At 34.3% G+C, this 10,169-nt stretch overlaps 1 protein-coding gene across 1 annotated transcript; it reads left to right on the top strand.

Annotated features, from left to right (window-relative positions):
• Window positions 1-523: 523 nt before the first annotated feature.
• On the top strand, window positions 524-9,911 carry LOC105261482 (uncharacterized). Its single transcript, XM_011292006.3, has 10 exons — window positions 524-684; window positions 760-945; window positions 4,441-4,623; window positions 4,683-4,865; window positions 4,929-5,120; window positions 5,177-5,362; window positions 5,433-5,612; window positions 9,311-9,478; window positions 9,541-9,729; window positions 9,799-9,911. Exons 1-10 carry the CDS (start codon window positions 537-539, stop codon window positions 9,843-9,845), a joined length of 1,662 nt encoding a protein of 553 aa, XP_011290308.3. The 5' UTR covers window positions 524-536; the 3' UTR covers window positions 9,846-9,911.
• The last annotated feature ends 258 nt before the right edge of the window (window positions 9,912-10,169 follow it).

Genomic DNA, 10,169 nt, shown 5'->3' with positions numbered 1-10,169 from the left:
TTGGAAAAGGATAAAATCGCGTGAAAATATGTCTATAAAAAGTGAATATTTTTTTAATTTCCGGTAAGGGTCGAACTTTTAATACCTTCCACCATTCGGAAGGAGCTTGTAAAATTTCAACCAATTTCGAAAAATACCGATAAATGATGATACCGGCGAATAAGATGCCCACCAGAACTTAACCTGCCTACTGGCAAAATACACCGTTCGAAAAATAGATAAAACAGAATAGATAAACAGACAGACGGACATGGTTAAATCGTCCTAGAATTTAACGATGATCCAGAATATATGTATACACTTTGTAGGGTTAATCATGAATATTTCGAGAGTTACAAACGGAATGACAAAGCAAATAAATATACCCTCCATAGGGTGGTGGAGGATATAAAAAAGTATTTCATATTAGACAACTCATTCTGGATTACTTTTTTTCTTTTTTTTTGTGTATTAATTTTTTACCCATTCAAAACATCTGTTTAAATATTTCGCTTCACACAGATCTACGGCCCATTCACACAATTCAGTGTTCCAATATGACAGTGAATCAACAGAGTTCTTGTTTTTGCCCTCAATTAAACACCTGTTCAACAAGCCGTAGACCAATTTGTGTTCGAACTCGTCGTGGCTGCAAGCTGTTTGTGTCGGAATGTCAAGCCGAAGAAGCACGGTGTCGTGGAGAAGGTAAGTAAATAATACAATATTTAAATAATTTAATATATTATCTATATCAATATTTTGTACTAATTCGAATTTTAGTTTTGGAGACATTGGATCCGGTCCAGTGCCATGGTTTCCGTGATGAAGAAGAAAAGTCTTGCTCTTGTCCAAAAATGTCGACATGCAGCACAAATCAAACGTCTACTTGTGTGAGAACATCCTCGTCCGATTGCACTCTATTGAGAAACGAATGTGAATTGGAACGTTATAAATGCCAGAATCCAAGTAAGCGAAACTCTATAATTCATGGTGAAAAGGAAGGGAGTAAGATTTCGTGAATGAAATTTTGGTTTTTAGAAAGTGCTCCGAACATTTGTTATGAAAAACAATTCCAAACATAAATAACGATTTTTTTATGAAGTGGTCATTTGGAGGCGGATGTTTAAAAACATGTTGCGTTGATCTAGCGATTGCGGTTCATCTGTGTAGAAAGTACCCGATTTTGTCTAAGTTTGGTACATCACAATAGAATTACCAAACATTGAACATATGTCTGACTTCTTACGCCACAAGAGTTATTTTCTTAACATGTGTATTATTTCTATCGCACAAAGTTCAGATATGAAAATGAGTAATATAGACCCACACCTACTTGAACCTCCCTCACAAAAGGTTAACAATTTAAACTTTTTTTTTTAATTTCGTGCATTCTTTTTTATTCCGCTAAGGTGTCAAGAAGCCAATATCTATAGGAATGTGTTTTTAAAACCTTCCTGAACGAAAAGAGGATTTTATGTGGAATGGAATATAATTCTAAATTTAAAAAAGAAAGATTTCTAAACCAAGGAATGTTTCTAAAAATAATTTAATAGATTTCCAGACAATCTGTGATTTTTAAATAAACTCTGACAAAATAATTTATTTGATAATTTTCTCTTTCGGTTTGAGCTAGCATAAAGAGATGGCATTGAAAAATGGAATCAAGCTAATTTATTATTTATATTTTTTGAGTATATATTATTAATTAATGTTTTTGATCGGCATAAAATTGTATATTGATGTAGCGATGTAATTCCGACTGTCTGCTTGTCCGTCTGTGGAAGTCACTCTAGCTTCCGAAATAAAACGAGTAGGTGGATAAAAGTTTACTATTGAAAATGATCTAGGTTTTGGTATAGCTTCCACATAACTGTATAATTTTCTGTAGATTGAGAGTATGTGTTCCCAGTATGAATAAAACACCATTGCATATAGGTCCAAGTTTCGGTACCCCGAATATTCGTACTTTTAAGTTTTTTTGTCACGGTATTTTGATAATTTAGCTACTTATTCAACAGAACTATCCCAAACTTGGTAGTTGGAGTTCCTCCACTTCTCTGAAAGGTAATTGTCGGTAGAGTTTTCGGTATGAAGTTTTCGTATAGCCATATATACTGAAACACCAGATATTCGGAACTTTTAAAATTCCAGTTTTTTCGACATTTTGCAAATTTTTTTCAATAGTGAAAAACTTGTGCCAAATCAGCTGCGTGAATTTATTTTTTTTTGTATTTTTAATAAATCTTGGGCATACGTCGATATTTTTAAAACTTTTTATACCCTACAACACTTTGTGTTGGGGGTATTATAAGTTTGATTGGGCCAAAAATTATGTAACACCTCGAAATATTGATTTCCCACATAGGAAAGTATGTATGGATCTTCCTATCTCGCCGAGCTGAGTCGATCTAGCTATGTATGTCCGTCTGTCCATGTTAATTTGTAATCACTCTACAGGTCGCAATTTTGGCCCGATCTTTACGAAATTGAAAATAGAGGTGGGGTTACGGTCAGAATAGAACCCTATTTCTTTTGAAGATGATCGCATAATATTTAGGGTTTGAAATGGACCAACAATTGAAAAAAATCCTGATTTTGCAGTTGCTCTACAGGTCACAATTATAGACCAATCGAAGCGAAAGTTAGCATGGGGCTAGAGTTTTGGGCTGGGCAGAAACCTTCCAATTTTGATGGTCATCGGATAATATTTAGTGGTTGAAATAGACCATAGCATTTGTGATAAAAAAGTCAAACTTTCCATTAAACCGCGAATATTTTTAATCGCCGCGAAATCACAAATAGCCGCACAAGTCAATTCTGACCGTTATGTAGATGCCGATAGTAAATATATCGGATATATATAGCGAAATATATAGAAGGTTTATATACAAAGGAAGGGGATGTTAGCATTCTACTTATATCTCAGGAATGGCTGGACCGATTTTGACTAACTTTGTCAATTCTGAATGCCCTCTTGGCATAAAAATATACAATCTAAAAAAATCGCATAAAAAGATGCCAATATTGATGTTAATATAGATTTTGTAGTATTTTGTGACATTTTTTTTATTTTTTCATATTTTTTATCGCATGCGATTTTTTCAATTTGACTTATAATATTGAGGTTTACACTTTGTAATATTTTTTCAACTTACAACATAGGTTGGGATTATTATTATATACAGATTGCAATTATCGTCCGATACTCACGAAAATTTTCACATAGGTAGGGTTAGGCTCAGAAGGGCGAGGCCTGTTGTTTTCAGAGATGTCCGCAATATATTTAGCCGTTATAAAGGTCACAAATAGAAACCAAAGGACACGGAATATCGCATGAAGTTAGGGTTTAGGACAGCGGGTAGAATGGACCACTACTTTTGTGTGACAAAGTACCAACATTACTTACAGGCGATATACGAAATACCCAAATGGCGAACTTCTTTTTTATGCTGATTTCGTTAACGAATATAGCCAAATATCGTAGACAAGGAAATCATATAGATGAGTCTAAATTTGGAGATACAGAGGGGCATGTTACTCTGGAGATGATCGAAAAATATTTAGGGGTTCAAATGAACCAAAAACAGAAAAAAAATCCTGATCACACAATTGAAGCCAATCGACACACCTGAGAAGAGAGTTAAGGACAAGGAAGAATTCTAGCATTTTGAATGGCCACTGGATTATATTTAGCAGTAAAATGGACAGCTAACAGCACGACGGAGTGCGTAAATAATGGGCAAATGTCCCTGGTCAAAATGCTAAGGGCAATATCTGGGCAGTGCTCCGTGACATAATTTCAAAAGCGAAATCTTCCAAAGTGGATTTGGACATAAGGGGCTTTTAACATATTGTAGTGTTGTAGGGTATCACATGGTCGGCCCCGCACGACTATAGACTTTGCTTACTGATTAAGAATATTATAAGATTTTCTACCACAAATTATTGGTTCTTCCTCAACATTTCTGATAAAATAATAGATTTTAATGGACATGCTTCTCCAGAACTCCCCTTCCAAATATGGTAAATTTTGCCAGAATTTTGCAAAGATTTCCGAAAATGTGGCTGCATACAATAAGTCAAGCACTGCTTGGTCTAAAAATCGTGGACAGAGACTGGACCTTTTGTAAGGACATCCACTGAATAATACATTCCGTCATAGCGCTCATTTACTCAAAGAATGACATAACTCAAAACTTTTATTTTTCTACTTTCTTGTCGGTGCGTAAATAAATAAAACAGTACATGTAGAATATAAAACACTTAAATACTTCAAGTAATGCCTGACCTTAAACAGAAATTCAACACTGATATATAGTATTTATATTATGTTTGTTTGTAATACAAATTTTAATGCGGAAAGTTAAATTTCAACCGGTAACTAAAATGCCATATTCTCGAAAATTAATACTACTACATCTGATACTAGTTACAAATATAAAATAACCTTAAATATTTCAGCACCACCTGCCGTTTCTTTATTACACTGTCGAGAATTCGAATTTGGCCAGAATAGGACCTGTTCGTGTCCTAACTTATTTACTTGTTCTCGCAACACTACAAATATCTGTATCAGGGATAACACTGGTTGTAGACATCTGAGAAGTGAATGTGATTTGGAGGAGTTAAAATGTCAGGGAATTGGTAAGAGATTAAGAAAATTTCAAAGATTTCCAATATTATTTTCCAATTTATTTTTGCAGATCCCACAATATTACCAGCTGAACAATGTAGGCACATAAAGCCGGGAGAGAGAGGTTCCTGCAACTGTCCCAAATGGTTGACATGTTCCAATAGTACAACCAGATTATGTGTGGAAACTAACAATGGCTGTGAGCTGATACAAAATGAATGTGATTTGGAAAGGAGAAGGTGTCAAGGAGAGGGTAATAAATAATCTTCGAAATAACGTTTTTCAATACCTATTTCCCTTTTTGTTAAAACTTCAGTTCTTAATTCCGTCAACATTGAATTATGCCCCAACTTCCGGTTTGGGCAAGTTAGACCCTGTTTCTGTCCGGCTTTAAAATCGTGTGGTCAAAACAGCACTAGCAAGATCAATATATGTGTGAAGGGTCCCACTGGCTGCAAACTAATGCATGACAATTGTGAATTAGAATTAGCAAAGTGTCTGGGCGAACGTAAGTAAAAATTATAAAAATATTCGATTTTTAAATATAAACTCCACTCATTTTAGGATGGTCCATCCAAGATCCAATCCAATGTTTAGGAATTGCCCTCGGCAATGTTGGCCAATGTTTCTGCCCGGAAATGGAACACTGTTCCCATTGGGGTAATTCCAGCATTTGTGTGAGAAAACACAAACAATGTAAGCGTTTAACAAATAGATGCGATCTAGAAAAATCCATATGTCTGGAGGAAGGTAAGCTCAATTATGTGGCAACATTTTAAGGAACACAAATTATTGTTTAAATTTCCATATTGCCTTTTAGGTTTCAGTGTTACCACGCCATTAAGATGTCTTAGCATGAACAGAGGATCACAAGGTGAATGCGAATGTCCAGCTTTGGATAGTTGTAATAATAGTCAGCGAATTTGCGGTCAAATTGGTAGCCGTTGCAAACTATTCCGAAATGATTGCGACCACAAGGCTGCTGGTTGTAGAGGAGAGAGTATGTATTAACCTTTAATTTAATCAATCAGAGAGTTAAAGTCATCACCTTATTTTTCTACGTTCTCTACTTAGACATTTTCAATTTTAACAGATTTGTGTTACTAAATATTGTGTTGCTTCAAAAATAACCTACATATATATAATCGTCAAAATTCTTCAAAGCTTGATAACATCTAACATCTAATTGTCGCATATTCCAATACTTCTCAATATTTAGGTCAATGTTCCTCTTTCTGGTACCGCTTCGAATTATTACGCTCTTAACATTTTGAAAAATCATACATTTCATAAAGTGTTTCATTAGTCTTTCACTTTCCATAAAAAATCATAACAAATGTTGTAATGACCGAGTATCTTCGTCTTTTATAATATCCAAGAATCTTGGAATCTAGAAAAAAAAAAAACAAAGAATAGTAAATAACACATTGTAGATTCCGTTAGGTTTTGGACAGAGAAAAGGCTGACATGAACAAAAATAGTAGAATAGTAGACACGGAGAAGGAAACAACTAAGAAAGTGGTAAGTTTGGCCGGGCCGAACTTTAAAAACCCTCCACCATTTGGTACAAATCTGGTAATTTTCAAAAAAATAAAATCCATTAAAAATTCTGTTAAAATCTTAAAAATACCGAATGTAGCCGTATATTAGGGTTTATACGACGACGAATTTGAAACAATTTCGGTGATTAAATTCGCTAAAATCATCCAAATACCGAATATCGGGGGTACCGTTATATGGGGGCTATACGAAGACGTGGACCCACATGACTCATTTTCTCGCTTAGGCTGTAGTATCCTTTACGAACTTCAAATACCAAATTTGAAACAATTCCGGTGAATAAATTCGCTAAAATCACCCAAATACCGAATATCGGGGGTACCGTTATATGGGGGCTATATGAAGACGTGGACCTACATAGCCCATTTACAATACCAAAAATCCTGCAGACATAATACACATTTCAGTAAATTTTTATCAACTTACTTCATTTTTTTCGGAAGCTAGAGTGATTTCTACAGACGGACGGACATTGATAAATCGACATAGAATTTTATGCTGATCACGAAGTATATGCACTTTGTGGGGTCTAAAATGTATATTTCGAAGTGTTACAAACGGAATGACAAACTTAACATACCCTCCATACTATGGTGGAGGGTATAACAAGATAGACCTATAGTTGCTTTTGATGATCCTCATAGAATCATTTTTAGAGTCGATTTATGTATGTCCGTCGGTCCTTCCATCTGTCCATGCATTTTTGTGAACAAAATGCAGAGCGCATTTATTGTCCGATTTAGATGATTGGTTGGTCCGATTGGTTTGTCCCGTGGACGTACCCTATTGAAATTGGTGATAATCGGTCCCAGTTTAGATATAGCTTCGTCCGATTCCAAGTTTATTGTCAGTCAAATGTGAAATATCCGTTCAAATAGGAGGTATTTCTGCACATTAGACATAATAAAACTTAGAAACCGGTACTTTGTTCAAAATCAGTTCACATATAGCTATAGCTCCCATATATATGTTTCATCGGATATGGTTGTTAAGTTCCTAACATTAGAGATATCAGATACAACTCACAAATACCTCTGCCAAATTTTATTGAGATCTGATCAGATTCTGATATAGCTCCCATTCGATCACCCGATTTCACCGTTATTATTCACCATATATGTAATATCAGATTAAATTGCATAGAATTTTTCACATTCAACCAATTTTTTCCATTTGGTGGAACTCAATACCGATATTTATTGTAGGGTATACCCCCACTATGTGTTAGGGGTATTATAAGTTTGATTGGGCCAAAAATTATATAACACTCGACATAGAAAACTATATATGGATCTTCCTATCTCGCCGGGCTGAGTCGACTTAGCTATGTATGTCCGTCCGTTGGTCTGTCCATGTTAATTTTTAATTACATTACAGGTCACAATTATGGTCTGATCTTCACGAAATTGAAAATGGAGTCAGAATAAAAGTATATTGTTTTTGGAGATAATTGCTAAATATTAAGGGGTTGAAATGGACCAAGAACTGAAAAAAATCTTGATTTTTATATTGCTCTACAGGCGGAATTATACATGGAGTTAGAGGTTAGGGCTGGACAGAATCCCACTAATTTGGACGGCATTCGGAAAATATTTAGCGGGTGAAATAAACCATAACTTTTATTTAAAAACAATACGAAAATTTCCACTAAGCCTCGAATATTTGTAATCCCGGCGAAATAATAAATAGATTTAGGGGTCACTTTAATTTTTGTCATATCTTTTATCGCATGCGATTTACAATTTTGAATTCTAAATGTTCTACATTTCTACACCCCGCGCAACAGTACGTGTTGGGAGTATAATATACATATCGCAATTATCGTCCGATCCTCTCGAAATTTTGCATGGGTGTAGAGTTAGGTCAGAATTAAAGCCTATTGTATTTGAAGTTGTACATTTAGAGGTTCAAAGAGACCAAAAAATAATTTTTCTTCTGATTTTGTAGTCGCTCTACAGGTCAGAATTGAAAACCAATCGACGCGGAAGTTTGTATGAGAAAAGAGTTGAGGACAGGAAAAAAGTCTAGCATTGGATGGATTTGGCCATAAGGTGGCTTCCAAAATATTGTAGTGTTGTAGGGTATCACATGGTCGGCCCCGCACCTCTATAGCCTCTGCTTTTTAATGTAATCCTTCTCAAGATGATATCATGCTCTCTATAGCAATGTTATTTGGCATAAGAGGTAAAAATATCTCCGTCAAATTTGGTGAAAATCGATTCAGGATTGGATATACAACCCATTAGTCACGGTACGCATTCAAACAAGGTTCATAGTTGGATTCAATTCTATGTGATAGAAAATTGTATATTCGGCACATTTCTATATTCGGTAATTTTGATCATTTAAGCCACAGTTTCAATATTAATGATATAAAACTCGGTAGTCAAATTTCAATGTGGGATCTACCTAATATGGGGGAACAGTGTCCATATAGGTTCATATTATCCTATAGCCCCCTTATAACGAAACATCTCGACATTTGGCATTAATAGGTTACTTTTATATGAGTTACTTTTTAAATGGTGGAGGGTATTAAAAGTTCAGTCCGGCAGAATATAACTGTTTTTCCTTAGAGATAGGTTTGTGAAAAAATTGGTTCCAAATGAGAGTTATTCGAAAGGGGACGTAATAATCGCAACAACTCCATTTAAATTCGAAATGTTCACATTACCTATAACCCTTTAAATCAAAAATTAGAGAAAAATCCTTGATGTTTCGAATGATTTTTAAAATATATCAATTATATGCCACAATATCTTGAAGAATTCGGTTATTCAGTTCCAAGGATTTTACAATAATATAAACTTTAGCTAAAATTAAAGTGTTGTGGGGTACCACATGGCCGGCCCCATCAGACTGTAAATTTAACGTATTTGTTTTCTTCTGATTTTCATGTTATTTTGTTGTATTTTTTTAAAACCCTAGTTTTTATTTAGAACTTTCTGTCCAAAAATCGTGTATTTTAAAAATTATTATTTTAACAAAAATCGTTGATTTGAAAATTACTTTTTATTACATCCTTTCCAGAAATCGTTAATTTTTTTAAAGTTTATTTTCTAGAACTTCTAAGCCTTAAGGAAAATTTTAGATTTTAATAATATTTGTTGTAACATTTCATAAAATTTAAAATCTTAGATTGGAGACGCACCTCAATGCATAACTGTTGTCAATTCCGAGTTAATCAAATTTCAAAATGTTCCCTATCCAATGACAGAGGGGTTTGTGGACGTACTTCCAACAATAGATGTCGCATCTTCTCCAATCGTTGTCAATTGAATGCCATTAATACGCATCTCCAAAGAAGTAAGACACATTTCAAAAACAAATATTATTACTTAAAATATAATTTGTTTAAATTGTTTTAGAGTATTCCGTGGTGGCATACAGCCGTTGTAAATGCCTAAATAGCGGTAGAGTGGGTAGATGTACGCTCAAGCCAAGTTGTAATGTACCACAAGGAAATAGACGTGATGTTTGTGGCCGATCGGGTGATGTATTCAGGTGGTTTAACTCTCGATGCCAGCTACAGCATACCAACTTTAACTCATGTGAAGGTGAAGAATATGCATTTTTATATTCCTTCGCATATTTTATTGAAATTATTTTATGTTTATTTATTTTAGATTTTCGACCGGTTAGAAAAGACTTGTGTGGCGGACCTAAGACATAAATATTAACTACATTGTATTTTTAAAAAATGTATAACATATAATAATCAACACTATATAAAATCAACACAATTCAAATATAAGTTTGATTTTTTTCTAAAAATTTCAGTAAAAGTTTTGTTAGATGTTAGAGAATTTCCTGTTCTTTGGTGGTCACTTCAAGGCTCCTCAGGATAAAATTTACAAAAATTTAAAGGAGGTGTGGTGTGCAACAGTTTATAAGATAAGGAAAAAATTGGAGATTGCTAGAGCTGTATATGTTTTTCGTGATATATTTGAAATCATATACAAAGCAAGTGTTCCTTAGCTATAGAAACCTGTTTTTT

Source organism: Musca domestica, unplaced genomic scaffold, assembly GCF_030504385.1.
Source record: "Musca domestica strain aabys unplaced genomic scaffold, Musca_domestica.polishedcontigs.V.1.1 2, whole genome shotgun sequence".
Taxonomy (NCBI): domain Eukaryota; kingdom Metazoa; phylum Arthropoda; class Insecta; order Diptera; family Muscidae; genus Musca; species Musca domestica.
The sequence above is the reverse complement of the archived record's forward strand: the minus strand, read 5'-3'. Positions and strand labels throughout refer to the sequence as shown.